This window comes from Nomascus leucogenys, chromosome 8, assembly GCF_006542625.1.
Source record: "Nomascus leucogenys isolate Asia chromosome 8, Asia_NLE_v1, whole genome shotgun sequence".
NCBI lineage: Eukaryota > Metazoa > Chordata > Mammalia > Primates > Hylobatidae > Nomascus > Nomascus leucogenys.
The window spans coordinates 9,287,737-9,311,876 of record NC_044388.1 but is presented as its reverse complement, the minus strand read 5'-3'; the positions used below and the strand labels follow the sequence as shown (position 1 = coordinate 9,311,876).

The 24,140-nt window shown below is 35.5% G+C and overlaps 1 protein-coding gene across 3 annotated transcripts in view; it reads left to right on the top strand.

The window, feature by feature from the left end:
- RASA2 (RAS p21 protein activator 2) overlaps positions 1–24,140 on the top strand; it is a 128,697-nt gene that overhangs the window by 32,762 nt on the left and 71,795 nt on the right. For all 3 annotated transcript variants that reach the window (XM_030816723.1, XM_030816722.1, XM_030816724.1), the window contains exons 4-5: positions 10,280–10,374; positions 21,077–21,153. In XM_030816723.1, coding sequence (XP_030672583.1) covers positions 10,280–10,374; positions 21,077–21,153 — 172 coding nt within the window. The remainder of the gene's footprint in view (positions 1–10,279; positions 10,375–21,076; positions 21,154–24,140) is intronic.

The following is a 24,140-nucleotide window of genomic DNA, read 5'->3' as shown; positions in this document are numbered from 1 at the left end:
ATTACTCATTCCTTTGCCTATTTTTCTTTTGGTTGGAGTTCCAACATTTATCCTTAAGCCTTCTTATTTTTAGATATGTTAACTTTTGTCAGCTATATACATACCAAATACTCTGTCTCACAAAAGGCATCTTCTTAGTTTTTATTGTTATCTGCCTCTGTGTCACATTTCACTCTCTTGATTGCTTATTCAGTTTGTTGAAAGTGAAAGAAAAGACATTTTCATGGTGGTGTATTTTTTTAGATGTGTTTCTCCCTCTGATGGCTTCTTATATGCAGACTCTTCTGTTTCTAGCAAACCGTTGATTATAGATCACCCTTGAAGCTGTGTCCTCAATTCAGTTTAACATTTACCAAGCACTTCTCTGTGGCACACAAAGGATGAGGCTTTTAAGATGAGTAAGACTCAAGTTGCTCATCAGAGAGGCAGACTTGTAGTCTAATACTAATATATTAATACTAATATATTAGGGTCTGTGCTGGAGATATGAACAGAATACTTGGAGAGAATAGTAGGGAGAACAGCTCATTTTATTTGGTAGGGGAGTAACAGAGACTACATAGGTAGGAAAAGGAAGAACAATTTCTTTTCTTTTTCTTTTCTTTTTTTTTTTGAGATGGAGTCTTGCTCTGTTGCCCAGGCTGGAGTACTGTGACGTGATCTCCGTTCACTGCAACTTCCACCTCCTGAGTTCAAGCGATTCTCCTGCCTCAGCCTCCAAGTAGCTGGGATTACAGGCGTACAACACCACACCCAGCTAATTTTTGTATTTTTAGTAGAGACAGGGTTTCACCATGTCGGCCAGGCTGGTCTTGAACTCCTGACCTCATGATCCGCCTGCCTTGGCCTCCCAAAGTGCTGGGATTACAGATGTGAGCCACCATACCCCACCAGGAAAAACAGTTTCAAGGTGACAGGGATTGGCAGAAGCAGAGGGAGAAAAATGAATCATGTTTGTGGTGTACCTGCTGGAGGAGGGTGATAGAAGCTGAGGATATAAATTGGGACCAAACTGATGAACCCTAGAAACCATTCTTAATTCCAAAAGCTAAGGAACTTGGACTTTATTCTGTAGACAGTGGTTTTGAACCTTTTGAGAATGTATGTCACTATATATAACTGGAGTGTGTGTGTGTGTGTGTGTGTGTGTGTGTGTGTGTGTGTGTTATAGAATATACATGCATTTGTATTGCTAGAAACAGAAGGATCTGCATATTGTATTATATAATATACAGTTATATATAGTTACATACACAGTTATATATATATGTGCACACACATATATACACATACACTTATGTACACAGATATACACATACAGTTATATATACACACAGATATTATATATTCTAATTTAAATATGTAATCTATATACATCGAGTTTGTAGTACTGTTGTAAGCCATAAGAAGTTGTTGATTTGGAATAGGGAGCGGTTAGAGGCAGGAAGACCAACAGGTATGCTATTATCAAATGAAATGAGTTAGGGCAGTGGCAGTGAAAATACAGATGAGGGAATGTACTTTAGGGGTTTCAAATAGAGCATAGGGACCAAGATGATACAGGAGATGTGAAAAGGAGAAGAGTTTAAAATGATCTTGCTTGTATGGCTGTCATTAAATGAGATAAAGAACACAGCAAGAACATTCGCTTTTGAGTGAGAAGGGGAGAGGATGACTTCGGTTTCAAACAAATTAAACTTCGTATTACTGGGGTACATCTTAGTGGACATGTTGGTTGACAGCTGGAAATATAGATCTGAAGCTTAGAGAAAAGAGCCAGAGATACAGATTTGAGAGTTATTAGCATTAAGTGATAGGTGAAGCCTGTGTTGGAATGAATGAAATTACCTGGAAGTGGATAAGGAGGGTTTCAGGGAAGAAGAGGCTTGAAGATAGATAAGGCATATCAGGAAGTAGAAAGAAAGATAGGAGAGATTAATGTCAGAGAAGATAAGGAAACCTTTTAATGTCTGCAACTAGAGAAAGGTGGAGTCAGATAAGGATTGATAGAGGCTATTGGTAATTATTAATAACCTTTGAGAGAGTGTATAACTTCGGCCATCATATCTTAAGAAAAATGTTTAGTAATTTTCATCGTCTCTTTACATGTTATAATCTTAAGGTAATATTTCTTGAAAAGGCCTTTAAGGCCTTTTAAATAGCAGCATAAAGTTGAGGTTTATGGTTTCTAGAAGTTGCCTTTGTTTTTTGTTTATTTTGAAAGTAAAAATCAATTTTAAGTAAAATAATTTCTAGTAAAAATCAATTATTTAGGGAGTGGTGTCAGAAAGCTGTAAATGTTGGTGTGATAACTTTTTCTTAAATGTTTATTCTTTCTAAGGGATAAAATTTCTACATTTAACAGAAAATTTTTTCGTTTTGCATATAGTTATTATTAAACACACTACATACCCTTTAAGGTTAGAAGTGGTTGATGTTTTTGCTTATACATTTTTAACATTTTTTCTAGTTCAGTATCATTTTCTTTTGTCATTAACACACAAGTTTTTTTTTTAATTTTGAGCTATTGGAAGTTGAGTTTTCTTAATTTATAATTTGGAGTCACTCAATTGTAGATTGAACACTGACATAGCATTTTCTGGAAATGAAATTTGAGCTAGAATTGACAGAATCATCTTTTATACTTAAGATCTGTGATTCAGTACAAGTTGAGCATAGATAGATTTTAGGGGCTTTTTATTTTTAATTACATGAGTAATGTATGGATTTTTTTTTTGTCGTTCATTTATTTCACATTTATTCTCATTGTACCAGGCGAGGAGAGGAAGGAGTCATGCACCAACACACACAGATTGTGCTGTTTTTCAGTCTTTCTAATAGAATCAGGATCCAGATTCTAACTGTCTTCTAAACCTGGATCAGTCAGTAGGGATGGACCACTGTGTTAGAGGGCCCAGGGCTGCTGAGAGAAAGGCAGGATACATCTGTAGAACTGACCATGGCAGGCTCATGTTCCAGGGTTCCCATCTGGGTACCTGAGCATTTTCCATATAGATCACAGGTGTTGGGGCCCACATCGGCTCCTGAGAGTCTCCGGGAATGCCATAGGCATGGGGCTGGTGCTCGGGAGGTGCAAGGTCAGCCACATCAGCACAGGGAGGACCTGAGAAGATGCTGATCTTCCATCTGTATCCCAGAATCCTGTGCAGGGCCTCTCCATAAGGACATGGCAAGGGTTGGCACCTTGGCCTCTGGTTGGCCTCATGAATAGTGAAGTATAAGTCCTGCAAGCTTATCAGCATCTGGAGACATTCCTGCCAGCTCTTCTTTACACCTCTGTGCTTGAGATGGGGGGCAATTGCTTTTGATACTGTGTGATACTTCTTCACCCTGTACACTTCACACTCAAGAAATTCCATTCTTGCAGGAAACTCTGGACTTCCTGGCTACTCCATGGTTTAATTAATTGGACTGAGGGCTTTTCTGGTCCCTGGACTGCTTTTTTTCTGCTTCATTTTCTGGATGTTTCTGGTAGTTTCAGTCTGAAGTGTCACTTTCTCCATTTTTATTCCTGAGTTTTCTTCTGGGATGATTCTCACTGAGTCTGCAGGGCCTGTTCCTGGGTTGGCGGAACACTGGCACTTACTCTGCTCTAATGGAACCTAGGAGAGTCAGAAGGAGCCTGAGTGAGGAAATGTGTTTGCTTCTCTCTGCTTCTTATGTATGGATATTTTTATTTTTGTAAAAAATTTTAAATTATGGCATAGATAATCCTTTTTTTTTTTTGAGACGAAGACTTTCCCTGTTGTCCAGGCTGGAGTGTGTTGGCATGATCTCGGCTCACTGCAACCTCCGCCTCCTGGGTTTAAGCAATTCCGACTCAGCCTCCTGAGTAGCTGGAATTACAAATACCCGTCCCCACACCCAGCTAATTTTTATATTTTTAGTAGAGACGAGGTTTCGCCATTTGGCCAGGCTGGTCTCAAACTCTTATCCACCTGCCTTAGCCTCCCAAAGTGCTGGAATTGCAGGCGTGAGCCACCGTGCCCAGCCTAAATTACTTTTGACCACTGCCTCCAACCAGTCCTCTTCCCAGAGGTAATAATTGTTATTAATTCGGGGCATAATTGTTTATATTAGGCATCTTTATATGCTAGGAACAGTTAGTACAAAATGAGAGAAAAAGGAAAACTTTAAGCATATATTTTTATTTCCAATGAGGATTCTAATAATACTGAAATTAAAACATAAATGTTTTACCTCCTAATATGTATTTTTTAGTTATTTTGTTATGCAAGAGCTCAAACAAGTAAACTACGACTATTTTTCTAGAGCTCAAACAAGTAAACTGACTATCTTAGTAGATTCTGGCAGTTCTCCCCCACCCCTCACCCCACCTTGGTTCAGAACCATATAGAAATGAAAGGATTTTACTAAAATGTCAGAGACCTGAATACCAATCATGACTATGTCACTAACTATCTATGTGATCTTTATTGAGTCATTTTCTTAGGCCTGGTTCATCCATAAAATAAGATTGGGTTTAAAATTGCTAAGGTCTTTTCCAACAGTTTGAATTGTAATTTCTGCTGACATTTAGCTTTTAAGCAAAATTTACTGTGTATAAATTGCTTATGGCTACACTTTAGTGTCTGTTTGCACAGGGACTGTATCAGTTATCTACTGCTATGTAACTGCTCCAATACTTACTGGCTTAATACAGCAACCTTACATTTACTCGTGATCCTATTGTTTGTCAGTTTGAGCTGAACCTAGCTGAGTGGTTCAGCTGGTCTCGCCTGGGGCTGATGTGCAGTTATCTGGGAGATTGGGGCTGGCTAGTCTGATTCATGTGTCTGATGGTTGGTACTGACTATTAGCTGGACCTTCCTCACCACATGCTCTCCTGATTGGTTCTAAGAAGGCAAGCCCTAATGCAAAGGTGTGTCACATTTGCTGATGTCCTGTTGGTAAAAGCAAGTCACATAATCCAAGAGTCAGTGCTGTAGGGGACCACACAATGGTGTAGATAACCAGGAGTTATGGAGGCCATTAATATACCAGTCTACCACAAAGACCAAAATATATCTATTGAAACCTCGTACACTAAGGCTTCGAAGTGCTGCCATTGTCTCTAAATTGCTGCTGTTGACTATCTGCCAGATTGTTCAGTCCTCTGGTCCTATTTCATTTTTATATAGACAGTAATATTTGTCACTGTTTTTGTTTGTTTTTTTGAGACGGAGTCTCGCTTTGTCGCCCAGGCTGGAGTGCAGTGGCGTGGCATGATTTCATCTTACTGCAACCTCTGCCCCCTGGGTTCAAGCAATTCTCTTGTCTCAGCCTCCCGAGTAGCTGGGACTACAGGCGCACACTGCCACGCTCGGCTAATTTTTTGTATTTTAGTAGAGATGGGGTTTCACCGTGTTGCCCAGGCTGGTCTCAAACTCCTGAGCTCAGGCAATCCACCCACCTCGGCCAATCCACCCACCAAAGTGCTAGGATTACAGGCGTGAGCCACCATGCCCGGCCTGTCACTGTTTTTATCTCCTCCTTTAGCCATTTCTGCTAGTGCTCAAGTAGGAACAGGACTATCAGGATTTTGCCAATTGGTGAATTGTATCAGGCTGAAATTTCTAAGAATATATTGTATCTAAAAATGGGTCCCAATGGTAACACAGTATTTACTGATGGCAAGAAAATGCTGCTGAAAAATGGTATTAGAAAGCTAAAAATGCTTTTTTTATTTAAAGATCAACAAAGGTGGTTTCTGTGCCCACAGTTCCTTCATTTCCTATTGTGTTTCCTTTCTTTGTCTGATTTTAAGGAGCTAATACAGCATCTGGTGTGTATATGTTTGGTTTTAAGCTCTTTCTGTCCGTGAGTTTGTCAGGACAGTAAGGAAATGAAGTACTAACTTTAAATGATTTGTTGGAACGTTTGTTTCTTGTTGACTTTTTTTTTTAAGAGTTGGGGGTCTCACTATGTTGCCCAGGCTGGACTTGAACTCCTGGGCTCAAGCAGTCCTCCTGTCTCAGCCTCCCAGGTACCTGGAACTACAGGCATGCACCACTGCACCCAGATGTGTTTGATTTTTTTTTGAAGTTGGTAATTTCATAGCTAGTGAAATAATGAATTAATTTTGTTTAAAATAGTAATCAACAACTGGCCACAGTGGCTCATGTCTATAATCCCAGCACTTTGGGAGGCCAAGGCAGTTGGACTACTTAACCTCAAAAGTTCAAGACCAGCCTTGGCAACATGGTGAAAACCCATCTCTACAAAAACTATAATAATTAGCCAACTGGGACCAACTATAAAAATTACTTCCGGCTACTTGGGAGGCTGAAGTGGGAGGATCACCTGAGCCCAGGAGATCGAGGCTGCAGTGAGCTGTAGTCATGCCACTACACTCCATCCTGGGCAGCAGAGCAAGACCCTGTCTCAAAAAAAAAAAATTAAAAAAATACATAAATAAAAGAAAATAGTAAACACTAAACTAAAACAATCTTTGGGACTATTAGAGGCACAAAAAGGTTTTTAAGATCATTAAGTTAAAAGTCATTCGAATGCAGAGGAGGCACATCAGATGTAGAGTTTGAGTAATTCACCCAAGATTACACAGCTAATAAGTAACAGAATTGACTCTAGGTTATGAAATTAGTGTTTGTTGGAAGGAGCACGAACAGGCATGCCTTGGTTTTGAAATCTGACTGCAGCACCTGTGGCAAGTTTAAAAATATTGTTCAGCTTTCCTCATCTGTAAGATGCTGATTATACCCTCTACCTCCAAGATGGTTAGGAAAATTAAACAAGAAAATATATAGGAATGTCTCCTACCTGGTAGAGACTCAGTAAATGCTGGCTTTTCTTTCAGTTCAGTGCTCTTTCCACTGTATTGGGCTGCCTACATTTTACTGTTAATGCCTGCCAGTTTAGTGATAAAATAACAAATCAGAATCATGAGGCTTTTTTAAAATTCTATTTGTGTTTCAGAAACTTGTTCCTTCCTTCCCCATCCTCTCTTCTCCCTCTCCCATACTTCCTTCTCATTTATCCTCCCACCTTTTTTCCTCCTTCATTCTTTGTCTCTCTTCCCCTCTCCGCCTTCCCTGTTTTATTCCCTTGGGCTGATGATGTATATTTCTTTTTATATGTTATATTGCCTAATAAAGTGCTGGATATGTTGTAGGTATCCTGCTACCTGTTGACTTCAAATATTTTTCTTAATTTTCCTGTGCCATTCTTATATATCATTTTCTCTAACTTTGTGGGATCATGTACTCTTTCTTCCCTGCTTCTTCAGGCCAACTAGCCTCATGCAGCTAGATATTTACATATCAGAAACTGACATCTTAAAAAGGAACTTAAGAATAAGAGCTGGCAATAAAATTATAGATTATTCTCAACTCACAAATGGCTTATTTATGCAGCTAGTCAGAGAAGGGTTTCCCTCTCATAGGACGAGGAACATTCAACTCTTCAGTGACAGTGAATGTCATGATACTCATGATGCAGAATAGGAGGAAGAGGCTATTTGCTTTAGAATATATTACCTGTGTGACTAAGAGGATTCTCTTTTGGGAAGGCACCTGTGACAGATGAGATGTATTTCCAGTGATCTGAGAGTAGTGAGTCATAAATAGGACAGGTACATTTCTACTCTAGTTTTTAGCAGCATTGTTAGTTAAATAGAGTTTGGTTAGGGAAGCCTGGAAATCATATCAGCATTTACAACACGGTGCCGTTGTGATTGTTGAATGAGGGAATGAATTTGTCAAACCAATAAACTCCTAAATAAACTTTGTAGGAAACCCTCTTTTAGAATTTGGGACTTCTTTTAGTGATGTTTGTATATAATATATGTATGTACATATGTACATCTATATACATATTCATAAATTGTGTACAAAACTAAAAATTATGGAAATCGTAAAGTAGAAATTTCACCAGAAGTCTACTGATTCGTTTCTGGATGGTAAGTAAACTCTCTTAAAATTCTGTGCCAGATATTACCTGTGCCTTTTTCTGGGGAGAGGACACAAAAGATACACAGTTACAAAGATTCTTAAAGGGAGGGGAATGGTTCTTAAAAGGTAAGAGCTTCAGCTATAGGATGTATAGATGTATTTCTGTATGTACATATATATTTTTTGAGTATCAAACTATTATGCATTGCCTTAACATTTTATTTACGTCTGGTGTGGAATCTGTGGTAATTAGGACTACTTGATAGAATTATGGTAATCACTTGTGGTGTGCAATATTGAATACTTTGTCATAATTTTATATCCTAAGCCATTCCTGGTAGTATATGGATTTGCCAGGAATTTGATACAATTCATAGATAAAACATATCCAGAGATTTGGATGATTTGTCTCTTAACCTAAATTCTTCCTGCAGTTTAAGGAATATTTGAGTATTCCAGTTAGTGCCTGAATTTTATATTTGGCTTTTAATCTGTGTATTTAATACTATAAGAATTTCTGTTTTCCCATCATTTTTATCTTAAATTTAACCAAAAAAAAAACTAAAATACATTATTTCCCTAGTGTCATTTTCCATGTGATTTGAATGAACTATAAATGCTATATATTCACATAAAGATTTTGATCTTCAAATTATATTTTATCCAAAATATTCAAAAGAAAGTTGGGAAGATATGTATTTGTTATCAGGACCAATTTATTTAAAAATTTTATATGTTTTAACTTCATGTATTAATAGACATATAAAGATGAACTTTCAATAGGCCTCCTTCGATTGTGTTTTTTTAATACAGTCACCACTCTTTAATAAAATACAGCTGTGTACTTTACTATTTTCTTTAAAATTAGATGTATCGGTTGTCTTTACAGTTGGAATTCCAAGACATGAATGAGAAGCTTATCAAAAACTGTAATGTGGTTACATTCTAAAAATAACAATTTTATTGAGATGTAATTCACATACCATTAAATTCACCCTTTTAAGGTATACATTATATTTGCTTTTCAGTGGTTCAGAAAAAGAATCATTATATACGTTAGAGGGCGAGAAACATTATAAAAGTTAACAGTAGGGGAATCTGAGTAGAAAATATGGAAGTTTTTGGTGTACGGTTCTTGTAACTTTTCTCTGTTTGAAATTATTTCAAAATACATCTTTTTTTCTTTTTTCCAGCACTAATGGCTTGGGTGAATTAAAATATTTTTTAAATTAAAAAAGTGTATGGTGTGGTGGGGACCTTAATATAGTCACAGAGTTGTGTAACTGTCACCACTATCTAATTCCAGAATGAAATTTTAAGCATAGTTTGTGTTTGTTTTCCTGTTCCTTCCTTTTCACTTGATATACAAAAGTTGACGTGTCTTGACAGAAAAATTTCTTTACAATTTTCTTAAAGTTTTCAAATGTTGAACTAAAAGATCAAGGTAAATCATAAGTACAAGGAAATAAAGTAGAATTAGGGCATATAAAATGAAAATTCTTACTTGACAAAAGAAAGTGAACTGCTTTTAACTTTATATATCCTTTGTTGAAACTTTTGTGTAGAATCCTGGAATACATCGTCAGTCTTATGCAAAACTGTGTCTACTTCTTAAAACTTGAATTGAGGAAGGAAATGCTTTGTACCAGGATGGCAAATATTTTATTATAAGAACATTTCTGTTTCTTCCTCTCATACTACTTTGTTCATTGTACTGTATCTTCCTCTGAGAGGGTTTAAACTCTTTAGAGAACTGCCTTAATTTTTGTATGTGTTGGAGCAACGTAATCAGTGTTTGCAATGTTTTGATAAAAGTAAATTCTGAATAATAAAAGTGTTACAATCTCCCATAATTTTCAAGTCAGTTTTCACTGTTGTTAATGATGTATGATACTGTTTTTCCTTTTCTCTTAATTGGAATTTATAAACTCTTACTAAATGCAGATACATCTGCTCAAAACTTGTCATTTGTTCATAGGGTCAAAAAATTGGGAAGATTAGTTTGCACTACCATTGTACCTTGCTTTTTATAATGAGTGTACTCTGGGTAAAAGCATGAATCTGAGTAAGTACTAAAAAAATGCAGTTGCATGTAATACAACTGAGGTTTTATCTAATCCCCTGATTCAAAATGACCCGGACAAAGGTCTGCCAAGGGGCAAGGAGAAATGAGACACTTTTTCATTCTTTAGAATGTAGAAAAAATGCTTTATAAAAATGGATTTTTATGTCAATAGGTACAAATGATTTTAAAATATTTTCTATAAAGTATTATATAAAACAGTGCTAATGAGTCTTAGGATTATACAAAGCATGTTTTCTTATATTGTTTTACTTATTTTCTGTAGGAAAAGTAGCCATCAAAAAAGAAGACTTGTGTAATCACAGTGGCAAAGAAACTTGGTTTTCATTACAGCCTGTGGACTCCAATTCAGAGGTTCAGGTAAATATTAAGGCTTATGTAATACAAGAGATTGTCACAGGAAATGAGTAAAAAATGAACTAATTAAACTGGTCCATGTAAATAGAGCATATTATACCTTATTTTAAATTCTGGCATCAAATATTATAGACTTTTGGGTAATATAGGACAGGAAGGTAATGGCTTTGTCATATTGTTTCAAGAATAATGCTCATGTGTATGCATATGTGTAGATTTGTGGAGATTAGGGCATTTCTTTCTTACCTTCTTCTGTTTGAGTCACAATAGCAAATTATTATTTTGTCTTTGAGGGGAAAAGTTTTAAGGGAAAATATGTGTTTTATTAACTCTGACTTTGGGGAGAATCCCTGGAAGTCTGATTTTGTCTGTCTTGATTCTCTGTTTACTCTCTAGTAAACTGGACTTGGGGAAATGTTGTTCATTTAAACCCTGCCTGAGCCCACTGTGCACAGCCTTCACTCCCACACCCACCCTTTCCTGTTGTTCACCTTGCTTTTTATTTGAAAGGGTATCATTACTCTTTAATCTTTTTCTTTTTTCCAAAATAAGAGACCTTTTTCAGATTCTGAGTAAAGATGTGTGTTTAGCCATGTAGCTGAAGTTTCTATTTGTTTTTAGAAAATATGAGTTGCTCTGTCTTAGAAATTATTATTTCTAACAAAAGGGAATCTTTTTGTTGTAGCCTTATTTATTTATAAAATATGGTAAGGATTGTGAAACCATTTCCCAAGGGCATAATTGCAAGCAGGATTCTTCCTCTCTAAAAGAAGTTTTAATTTGCTACTGTGACTCAAACAGAAGTTTAAGACAAGAAAAAAGTGCTACACCCACACCACAGATAATTTGCAAATAAGTGCCTGTGTCTCCATTTCCTCATAATCTCTCAGGCATTCTCTTTAATTATTAAATTGTCAAAAAATTAAGTACTTATGCACTAAAATCCCTTCTTAACTGCAAAATTTAACATACTTTTCCTGTTTAACCTACTTTGCCATGGTTTAATATTCTTGTCTTTCCTTATGACCATAGCTATTACTCAGATCCCAATTGTACAGTATTGTAAATGATCCATGTGAGAAGCAATGTGAAGAAGTGGAAAGGGTTTAAATTAAAAGGCAGAAAACTTAGGTCCTAGTTTTGATATGTAGTTACTTAAATGACATTGAATTTCATGTCTATAAAGTGGGAATAAAAGTTGCTGTGTTCGATTCATATGGTTGTGAGAATTAAGTGGAATATCTGTAAGAATAGTTTAAAAGCTGTTAATGCTATACAGATGTAAAATATTGTCGGTTTACCACCAGTCAGTCTGGTGGCTATTTCCCTATTAATCCTTTACCAAAAGGCAGATATGAAAGTTTTAAAGTACCAGTTTTTCTTTTAATAGTTTTAAGAAAAGGCATGATAGGAAAAGGCTTTGAAAATTTCAGTTTAAACTGAAAATTTAAACTGAAATTTTATGAACCATTACATTTTATAAAACTCATAAATTTTGTGAATTTTATGTAAATTTGCTAAACAATTTAAGAGTTCCAGCTCTCAAAAGGTAGAACTCTATATAGAATATAGAATTCTTAGAGATGGTACTAAAGATTAATACAGAGACACAAGCCTTTATTTGATGGTGTGTGTGTGTGTATATATGTGTGTGTATATATATATACACATTACATACACATGGGTATGCATATTTATAGATATACACACATTTGAGAGATATCTATCTCATCTATGAAACATGAAAATTGTGGAAGCAGCAGTTACCCAGATATAATACAGTCATTTTAAAATTTTGTGCAAGTTATTTTCATGACTATGAGTTATTAAACTTTACAACTCCTTTGTCTTAAATGATACTTAATAAGATTTACCCACTATTTAAAATAGATTTTAGAAGGAAAAGTACTTTAAGGGGTGGAAGAGACATATAACACTTTTGGGTTAATATGGTACCATTGAAAATGTTGTTGTCCCACTAGTGATAAGGGAATACTAAATTATCTTTATGAGTCTAGAAAAGGTAGAAAATCATCCCATGGTTCATAGAAATCCTACTTTGTTAATAAATTTGTTCACTTCCATAAACTTTATAAAATTTTACAAAAATACCATGAAACATAAGAGCAATTAATAGGGAAATAGGTGAAAGCTTGAAACAGATTGCGTTCAACAGGAACTCAGTCTGATAATTGCTGTTAGTAATTATACCAGTATATCCTAAGCACAGTACTAAGTACTTAATGTCATTTAACTTTCAGAGTAGCATTATGAGGTAAATAGCATCACCTGCATTTTACAAATAAGGCAAATGAAATTCAGAGGTTAAATGTCTTCTCCAAAGTCACAGAACTACTGAGTAGGGGAGGCTTAATTCCAAAAGAGATCTGTCTGATTCTAAAACTCCTAACCACAGTGCCTTTACTACGTTTCACCATTCTGTACTATTAGTCATAAAAAAAATAATAGATTAGGAGTATCACTTAAGTAACATCTGAGTGTAAGGAACAGAAGCCTCCTCAGATTTGCTCAAAGAAAATGGGAGAGGCCACTGGAAAGCTCCTAAAGAGTTTCTTGGAATGTCATCATGGGAACTTTACATTGCCAGTGTGAGCTAGAAAGTTGTCAGGCATTTGCAGAGGAGATGCATCTTAAGTGGAGGTTAGATTCTTAGAACAACAGACATTAAAATTTGCCCAAGTTCATCTGTGAAATGAGTATACAAAATGAAAAGTTAAAATTTTTTTGCATAAGTTACAATTATTTTTGAAAATAGTTGTTTCTTATAAAATACCCTAAGGTATTTGGGTGATTTGTTTGTTTTTGGTTGACTACCACATAAAATAATTGGCTTGCATTCTGGGCCATGGTAAATGAAAACTATATACTGTATCTTTAAAATGTAGACCTCCCCCCGCCCCGACTCAGTACAGCAATAGATACTGCAGGTGGCACGTGGAAACTGAGACCCACTAATCATTTCTTCTATTCCTGTGTTCACTGTGCTTATTGAGTATAAGTTCTCACTGTTTAAATATTGGTTTTGTTCTTTCCCTTTCATGAAATGAATAATGTTTTCTCTCAGTCTTTCCCTCTCATCTTAATAACTATTCACTTTGCAAAATATAAAGGAAAGAACACCATTTTGAGATTCCATTGTATTTTTTTTGTATGTATGATGAGACATGTCTCTTCCTCTGCTTCTCTGTAAATCTACTCCAGTCTCTTTCTGAGACCTAAAAGAGGCCACACCAATTTTTGAGTCCATGTGACCATACAGCTTCCTCACCTCCAACATCTGACTCAGTTTTCTGCCACAATCTAGAGAGAAAGTTTGGCTAAACTTTGGTCAGATGTCTACTTCAATCTAATTTGATATGGTTGGAGGAAAATTCACTGTAAGGCAGTCCACTTTAGGGCTTTGAGTAGGCATGTTCCCTAAGGAAGGGGTTTGAGTAGAGGAAATGATTGACATTGCTACCTCAGAGGGAGAGATGCTTGTTTCCTAGTTCTACCACTAATTAGCATTTGCGCCCCAAATAATCACAAGCCTGCTACCTGAGGATCTTCATCTATGAAATGATAATGTCAGCATAAAGGGTTCCCTTGGTTGTGAAGTTCTAGGGAAATAACATGCAGAAATGTAATTTAGCTTTCCAGTGGAAAGATCCCAATAGTATTAAGATGGGCTTTATGCCAAAACAGTTGAAAAATTGTTTAGAACTGTAACCTCTTACCTTGAATTGTCTACCAGAGATAATTTTTTATTATTGCTGATACTGTTATACTTGTCAATAATGTTAATAGTTCTTTTCAGTCTCATCTTCAGTAGTTTAAAATATTGTTAGTAACATTTCATGAGTGTATTTTTCTACTTTTTTTTTTGTATTTAGGTTTTGGCTTGATTCTACGTTTTGTAATTCTTCCTTCTGGGCTGAACCATTTTTTTCCTCAACCTATTCTAATCTGCTTTCAGACTCTGCAGTGGGTCAGAGAGAGAGCAGAAATGGTTCTTTTTACCAATGACATTGTGTCAATAAGTCTAGTGGACACTTTTCAGTCCTCATCTTACTTGATCTTTGAGCAGCTTTTGATACTGGTGACCACTCCCTCCATTTTGAAGCATTCTCTTCCTTAGTTTCTGATCCTGTTTATGGTCCTAGTTATCATCTTCATTTGGTATTCTTTCTCAATATTCTTTGCCACATATGTGAAGTTAATATGGGTAGTGCTGGTGCCTTCTATAAATCCTCTTTTGGCTTCAGTGAACTGCAGCCGTGCTATTAGTTATTAGGTCCTGTAACTCACCAGGTATATTAAGTATTTATCCTTTCTTTATTTCTTAGGCACTGTGATAAAAAGCATACTTTACATATGGTTGATTAAACAAGGCCGGGTATGGTGGCTCACTGTAGTCCCAGCACTTTGAAAGGTTGAGGCAGACAGATTGCTTGAGCCCAGAAGTTTGAGACCAGCTTGGGCAACATAGCAAGACCCCATCTCTGTGGGGCGGGGGGGAGGCGGGAAAGAGTTATGAAACCAAATCTCCCATATGGAGAATTTGCTGCTCTCATTAATTAAGGAGTTTGTCTCACACAACTTGTCCAAGCAGTAAATCCAGATGTGCTATCAACCATGTCCTTTATGATGCAATTACTTGGTTAATAGGTCTTCACCAACAAGCATATCTTGAATTTCTGGATCATGCCATAAGTTATTGATTGTTTTATAGTTTTTTTTTTTTTAAAGACCTCTGCCTTACCTGTTTAAAAAGACATTTAAAAAGAAATGCAATGATTATAGCTAATAATAAATACACGAGGATTTTTGAAACATGCCCTATTCAAGACATAACAAATGTAAAAACGTAATTCATTATTGCAGGTTGATTTTTTTAACTTCATTTTAAATTTTTATATGTGAATTAATAATGAGCCATTCTAGATCATATTAAGTACTTCTTTAAGGAGAAAACAACACCTTCATAAAGAACTGCCATTAATATAAGAGATACTAAATAAAATTTGTATTTTGCTTTTTCATCTGATGGGTGATTGTGTCCAAAATTATTTATAGAGGTAATTTCTACATATTAAAACATCCATCAGAAACCCCGAAGTTGGGATATTTTTCACCTCATGTTCAGGCATACCTTCTTTCATTGTACTTCACTGTATTGTGCTTCACAGATACTGCATTTTTTACAAATTGCAGGTTTGTGACAACCCTGTGTCAAGCGAATCTATCTGCCTCATTTTTCCAACATCATATGCTTACTTCATGTCTGTATGACAGCCTTTTTTAGCAATAACATATTTTTAAGTTAAAATATGTATATTGTTATTTAAGACATATTGCACACTTAATAGACTGCAAAATAGTATAAATGTAACTTATATGCACTAGAAAACCAAAAAATTTTTGTGACTTTCTATTTAGATATTTGCTTTATTGAAGTGGTCTGGACCCTTAGACAGTATTTCCAAGGTATGCCTGTAAAAACATTTTTTACCAGTTGAAACATACTGAGTTATTTTATATGGAAATAGTTATTAAAATTTAGTGTTTTGTGATAAAAACAAAATAAAGTTTAGACTTGAGAGGATTTTGAGTGCATGTATTATGTTTTGCTCAAATACCTCTATATTAGTCCATTTTTGTGTTCCTATAAAGGAACATCTAAGGCTTGAGTAATTTATAAAGGAAAGAGGTTTATTTTGGCTTACAGTTCTTCTGCAGGCTGTACAGGAAATATGGTGCTGGCATCTGCTTCTGGTGAGTGCTTCAGGAAGCTTACAATCATGGTGGAAGGTAAAGGGGGAGCAGGCATATTACATGATGAGAGAGGGAGCAAGAGACAGAAGCAGAAGTCCCAGACTCTTAAACAACTAGATCTCACATGAACTAACTAAGCAAGACTCACTTATCACCAAGGGGGTGGCACTAAGCCATTCATGAGAGATCTGCCCCCATGATCTGACACCTCCCACTAGGCCCCACCTCCAACATTGGGGATCACATTTCATCATGAGATTTGGAGGGACATTCAAACCGTATCAACCTCTGTTCATCTTATTTTCCCAAACTATATGCAGAAATTTACACAGTATCTTCTATATGGTACCAAGAACATATGTAATATACAATTAAAATAATCACAGATATTTTTGTGTGAAATTTTTGTAAAATTAATTGAAATAAAGTTAGCATATAAAATACTAAATCTTCAAATAGTACCTGTATTAGCCCGTTTTCACACTGCTGATAAAGACATATCTGAGCCTGGGAAGAAAAAGAGGTTTAATTGGACTTACAATTCCACATGACTGGGGTGTCGTCAGAATCATGGCAGGAGGTGAAAGGCACTTCTTACATGGCAGTGGCAAAAGAAAATGAGAGAGAAGCAAAAGCGGAAACCCCTGATAAACCCATCAGATCTTGTGAGACTTATTCACTATTACGAGAATAGCACAGGAAAGACTGGCCCCCATGATTCAATGACCTCTGCCCGGGCTCCTCCCACAACGCATGGGAATTCTGGGAGATACAATTCAAGTTGACATTTGGTGGGGACACAGCCAAACCATATCAGTACCAGAGTAATGTAAATTCCTCAGAATGCCTCTTAATACAAGATAATGTGATATTATAACTGCATGTATCAGCCTAACATAATCAGTGCTATGGAAGTCATATAGAGCCATACCTTCCAAGAATTTGGTTTATTTTTTATTAAAGACGTATAATACAGTGCAAGGTATCTGATCTTCCAACATTTTCTGACATAGATGAAAAGTATACTGTCATTGAGCTTCCTTTAGGAGATTGAATAATAAGAATGCAATTGTAGACCAAATCACATTACATGTTTATTATCAAACATAGTACCTTGTTAGATTGTTAGATTCTTTTTTTTTTTGAGATGGAGTTTTGCCAGAGTGCAATGGTGTGATCTCAGTTCACCACAACCTCCGCCTCCTGGGTTCAAGTGATTCTTCTGCCTCAGCCTCCCGAATAGCTGGGATTACAGGCATGCGCTACCACGCCTGGCTAATTTTGTATTTTTAGTAGAGATAGGGTTTCTCCATGTTGGTCAGGCTGGTCTCGAACTCCCGACCTCAGGTGATCCGCCTGCCTCGGCCTCCCAAAGTGCTAGGATTACAGGCATTAGCCACTGCGCCCAGCCTCCTTGTTGGATTCTTAATGTTACATCTTTGTAGGTTCTTTATTTTTCTCATTTGTCCCTAGGAGTTCTTGAATCTGTGGCTTGTCTTCTATCAGTTTTGGAAAATTCCAGGCAATTATCTTATCTCCTTTTTCCTTCTGCCCTGTTTTTTTTTTCTCTTCTCTGCTGTGATTCCAGTTACATGAATAATAGGCCATTTCACCATGTCTCATATGTCTCCTATGCTTTTTCCCTCTCTGTGCTTCATTGTGAATATTTTCTACTGACCTGTCTCCCATTTCATCAGTCCTCTTTTCATCTGTGGCTACTCTGCTACTAAATACATTTTCATTTTTGTTTATTACTTAGTTCTAACTTTTTTATTTCATTCATTTTATAGTTTCCAGGTATCTGCTGGATTTTTCATTTTGTTTTACGTCTTTTAAAAAATAGCTATTTTAGGCTGGATGCAGTGGCTCACACCTGTAATCCCAGCACTTTGGGAGGCCGAGGCAGGAAAATTACTTGAGGTCAGAAGTTCAAGACCAGCCTGGCCAACATGGTGAAACCGTCTCTACTAAATATACAAAAATTAGCCAGGCGTGGTGGCACATGCCTGTAGTCCCAGGTACTCGGGAGGCTGAGGCAGGAGAATCGCTTGAACCCGGGAGGCAGAGGTTGCAGTGAGCTGAGATCACACCACTGCACTCTGGCCTGAGCGACAGAGCTAGACTCTGTCTCAAAGACAAAAAAAGCAATTTTAAATTCTGTCAATTCCAATATCTGCGTCTCTTGTAAGTCCACTGCTTTCCTCATTTTTTCTCTTGGTTTTTGATCTTCTGGCATATTCTGTAATTTTTAATGGAATGCTGGAGATTAAAATATAAAATATATTGGAGATAATTTGAGGGCCTGAATGATATATTTCCCCTAGAGAAGAAGTATGATTCCCTGCCAGCAACTTCCGTTTCTATCTTGTTGGGCAGAACTACATCATATGGCTATCCCTGATCTCAAGGGAGGCTACAAAATGTCAGTTTGCTGGGCTCATAACTGCCCCATCAAAAAACAAAACACACACACACATACATACACACACACACACACACACACACACACACACACACACAAACTTGTTTTGCTGCAATTCAAATCTATAAAATGATTACAGATATAAGTAAAACTGAACTTTTGTGTGAAAAGAGACTAAAAAGTATTCTAAAATGTTCACTGATTTGAGTTTCTAAAACTGAAAAGCAGTTTTAGATAATTTAAAACTTCGTTCATTTTTCTTTACTAAGAACAACACAGTAGTAGTAAAAACTTTGAAAATTAAATTGGTAGTATAAACTTTTAAAATCTGAAAATTAAATTGGTAGTATGAACTTTTAAAATCTAGAGCAAAAAAGCAAAGAAAATCTTCTGAAATTTCACCAACCAAAGGTATCTTCTATCAACATTTTGGTAGATGATCTTGTAATTTTATACTTACATGTTTTTTATTTTTATAAGTTAACATTATAGTATGTACCCTATTTTGTGATTTATTTCTTTTGCTAAGTATTGTATGTATTTCCTTGTTAAAGTATATAATGAGTTAGTGTTTTACGGTTTAGAAATTGTAATTTCCTTAATTTAACTCATAATGCCTTTTAATTTAGTGTTCCACCCTAACAGTATGTGTTTTGTGTCTGCCTGTTCTGTCCTCACACTTTTCTTGACCAGGTTAATGGATAATTATGTTATTGTTGATTAATACCTAAGGAATGTTTTATTTACCAGTCAGTGGGAGTAATGAACATATTAGGTAGACTCTGACTCAATAATAATGATTTCTGGCAGAATCTCATTAAATATCCTTTTGACTTGCTATAATACTATGATTTTAGTTGTAAACAAAATGATTATCTTTTTCTACTCTGTTGTCATAGTTTTTATTTCTTAGAACTGGAATAGATCCTAGACATTTCCTGAAAGATTGTTGTGTTAGCATACGATTTCTGTAATAAAATGTATATATGTTAAAATTGTAAAACTGCAAATTTTTGTGCAGTTGGCTTGGCTCCCTTGCTAGCCAAGTAATACATACGTGCTGTCACAACAGAAAATATGATTTCAAAATTCTAGTTGAGTAATATTACAAATTACATATCATGGACCTTCAAGATCACCCTTGAATAGTAGAGATTGTAAATACTAAATGCAGGAATAATGAAAGACCTGGTTTACAAATTATATATAATTTTATAAATATTTGTGCCTAGATTTTTAGTGGAAGATTTGCTTAATTTAATGCCAGCTCCACGTAACTGCTATTAATTTTGCTACCACAGGTGTGTTTGCTGCTTTAGACCTTAGCTTTCTCAGGCAGATTTTGTTTTAAGATCCATCAGTATTTATTGCTCATCTCTTACTATTCATCTAACCCTGAGCTTTGTACCTGGTGGACCTCAGATTCATTCTGGTATAAGTCCCCTTAAAATAGTGAGAGTGTTTCAGGTTAGGTTTCTGTGAAAGAATTTTTGAAAGGAGTTGTTCTAAAGAGGATCAGTGACTAGATAATGAACTTTCCTACCTCTAATGAAATCACTCACGTCATCAGTCCCTAGACATCACTCCTCTGAAATCTCCACATGGCAGTGTGAGAATTTGTCTTGTCATCTGGGTGGAGGTAATCTAGTACTGTTTCTTAACCAGGTTAGAATTGCTCATGATTAGCGCAGAATTGCTCATCACCAGCGGCAGGGTAGAAATATCAAGCTCTGGATTATATTGTTCCTAAGCCTTTGTTTCTTGAGAAGTTGATAGTTTGAATTCTTTTGAACTTACACTACTTAATTTTTAAAAATTCGTCTTTTAATATCTCTTAAAGTACTCCTTTATTTTCAGTGTCCCATCTTTCCATCAAGACCCTTGGCCATATGTTATCTTTTGTTTATTGTCTTCCCAACTAGATTGTACGCTGCTTGTAAGCAGTGACTTACATCTTTGACATCTATGGATTCCTACCCACTCCCACAGTGCCTTCTGAAACATAGTAGACATTCCGTAAATCTTTATTGTTTGATCAAAGTTAAGTAGTGGCAAATTGAGTTTTATTGGCTGTAACTTAGTTTTTAGTTGTTTTAGAATTGTGTGATTTCTCTGTGTTTTAATGATACTGCTTCTGTCCTTAATGCTGGTTTATCTTCTGGAAAAAGCATCCTACATTTTATAATTTGGTTTTATCTCAAAATTTCCTTAAATTTAGGTATTATCTTTCTTTTTAGTCTATGATAATTAGATACATAAATATTTATTGAACTGGACATAAAATTCTTAAATTTGAACACCATGTTTGACATAAGTATTTGTTTCATATCTTTCAGAACTTTGATCTTTGGTTTTGGTTATTATTCATTTAACAAGTACTTAGTGTAGGCAAAGCCATGTGCTAGTGGTCAGTGGATAAATACTGTGATGATTTGAAAAGGCACACACCTTTAATATTTTGTCAGTAAAATAGACTACTCAGTTTGTAATTTTTTTTTGTCATTATAGGGTAAAGTTCACCTTGAATTAAAACTGAATGAACTGATAACGGAGAATGGAACTGTATGCCAGCAGCTTGTTGTACAGTAAGCATTTTTTTTAACCAAAATCAACTAGAAATAATTCTCCATTTTGTATTCTTTCGATTTTAAGCCAACTCCTTATTTTAACTTCAGAAACTTTTTTCAAAAACAAAATTCTGCTATGTCATTCCTTTTGTGAAGTTGATTTTCAATTTAATTTTCTCATACTCTACTCAGGTTATGGTGAGTCATTAATTTATTTAACTAACATTTATTGAATATGGGTTAAACGATATATATGGGCATTAAGGATAAGGGTGTCTAACTCTCTGGCAGTGGAGAATTGGAAAGGCTTCCCAAAGAAAGTCCTCTAGAAATTGTCATACCACAGAGCAGAGCTTTAGAGACCTTGGAGCAAGAACTAATGCCCACTCAGAGATGACCAGTATTGATTCCCACGTACTTTGAATTCCTTTTTACCTCTTCCACCCTCATTTTTTACCACCCAAACTCTAATCTCCTGGCTGTTCTGGAAATCTGTTGTAGCCCAATCCCCTACTCTTTTCCTCCCCTCCAAACCCCTACTCTGTGATATCAATAGACTACCAGATAACCTTCACTTCTTCTGGGTGTTTTCTCTGTTTTTGCATTAGTTGACATCTGAATATCCCACAAAGAACTGCAGTTTCACAGCCTTCTCAGTTAGAGGCTTTGTTTTTCTATCATGTCTACATACTGTAAGGCCAGGGAGTAGAGTAGCTATTACTCTCCTATTGCTGCTCCAGCCTGTAACTTATTCTCATCAATTGTGAACCCCAGCTCCTTTGAGGTATTCTATCTGTATATAAATATGTCTGTTTACTACTATATATAATATTTATTTCATTAATTTTTTCCAACCTCTTTGAAAAAAGATTGCATGTGTATGACTCTTTATCTCTTAATATATCAGTATGTATTTCCTAAGAATAAGGAATATTATCTTAAATAACTCCAGTACAGTTACCAAATTCAGGAAGTTTAACATTGTTACAATACTTTTTAAAAATCTGTAGTTATTTTCTAATATTTTAATCTGCAGTTATTATGTTCCACTTTTGTTAACTGTCCCAATGATGTCTATTAAGGAGCTTTTTTCCTTCTAAGAAAGGATCTGCTCCAAGATTATGTTTTATGTTTAGTTGGCATGTCTCTTTAATCTCCTTTAACATGGAATAATTTTTTGCTTTTCTTTGATTGTATTAACATTTTTAAAGAATATAAGCCAGTTTTTTTTTTTTTTTTTAATGTTTCTCAATTTGGGTTTACCTACTAAAAACAGTTCAAGATCTGTTTGCAGCTTTTTCTCCACATACTGACTCTGTAGACCAACTGAGAGCATATGGTGAAAATATCTGGATTAGGTCTTCCACTCCTCCCTCCCCTGCTTCAGTTTAATTATAATAGTCATTTGAAATACAGTTAGTTTGGTTGGTTTGGTTTGTTTGCATTCAGTTTAAGGGTTTTCTTGTGTCCCTTCCCCCCAGTTTAAGTTTTTTCCCCCATCCTTGTAGGCTTAATTTTATTTTTGAATAGAATATTTGCATGATTTCAAAAATCAAAACTATAACAAAAGGCGTTACTCAGAGATGTGTAGTTCAGTTCCCTCTCCCCACACCCAGCTCCAAGCAACTATCATCTGATTTCTGTCCCTATAGTTTTTGCCTTTTCCAAAGTGTTACTTGAACAAAAGTGTATGATACGTCTTTTTTGTGTCTGCTGTCTTTCACTTAGCATAATGCTTTTGAGATTCATCCACATTGTACATATATCATTTCCTTTTTGGTGTGTTATTTGTTTCTTGCCATATCCTCATTTTGCAGATGACAAAACTGATGCCCATATTGGTTAAATAAGCCTAATTTCACACAGGAAGTGTTGGAGCCTGAATTTGAACTCTGGCAGTTTGATTTTTTTCCCCCAACTTTAAAATTTTGCAATAATTATAGATTTACAGAAAGTTATAAGGATAGTACAGAGAGGTCCTATGTACCCTTCATTCTTTTTCCCTCAGTGGGTACATCTTGCATGACTATAGCACAATACCAAAACCAGGAAATTTACATTGGCATAATGTAAGTATATAGTTACAGATCATTTTATCATGTGTGTCGATTTGTGTAACTACCACCACCAAGATACGAAACTCTTCTGTCACCATAAAGATATCCCTCATCCCATAGCTTTATAGTCATAACCACTCCTCTCTTTAACCCTTGGCAACCTCTGATCTGTCTTTATATCTATAATTTTGTCATTTCAAGAATGTTATGTGAATGGAATCTTATGTGACCTTTTGAGATTGGCTTTTTTTACTCAGATCTATCTGAATGACTGTGTGTAGTTTTTTGTAGATGGAATATAGTTGGGTCACTTTTTTAAAAAATCATTTTTGCCAATCTCTTTTTGGTGAGTTTTTTCCATTTATTTTTAATGTAATTATTGAATATTAGGCTTAAATCTGCCATTTTTTGTTTGTTTTCTGTTTGTCTTCTATTTTATAGTTTTCTGTTTTCTTTTTCCTGTGGGTTACTTGAACACTTTTTAGAATTCCATTTTGATTTATTTATATTGTGTTTTTAAAAAATTTATAGTCTATCTCTTTGTATAGTTTTTTTTAGTTGCTCTAGGTATTACATTATACATGCATAACTTATCATAATGTACTGATGTCAACATTTTACCAATTAGAATAAAATGTATATACTTTACCTTTCTTTAAATCCCTTTACCCTCCCCCATTTGTAATATACTTTGTCTTAAATATTTCATCTACATATATTGAGAACCACATCAAACAATGTTATAATTTTTGCTTCAGCCATCTAACACAATTGAGAAGAGTTAGAGGAGAAGGAAAGTGTAAGTCTATTGTCTTTACCCACATTTTTGGCCTTTCCATGTTATTTTTTTCCTTTCTGATGTTTCAAGATTCCTTCTGTGATTAAGTTTATAGAGTTTCCTCTTAACATTCTTTTAGAGTAAGTCTCTTGGCGATACATTCTCTTGGT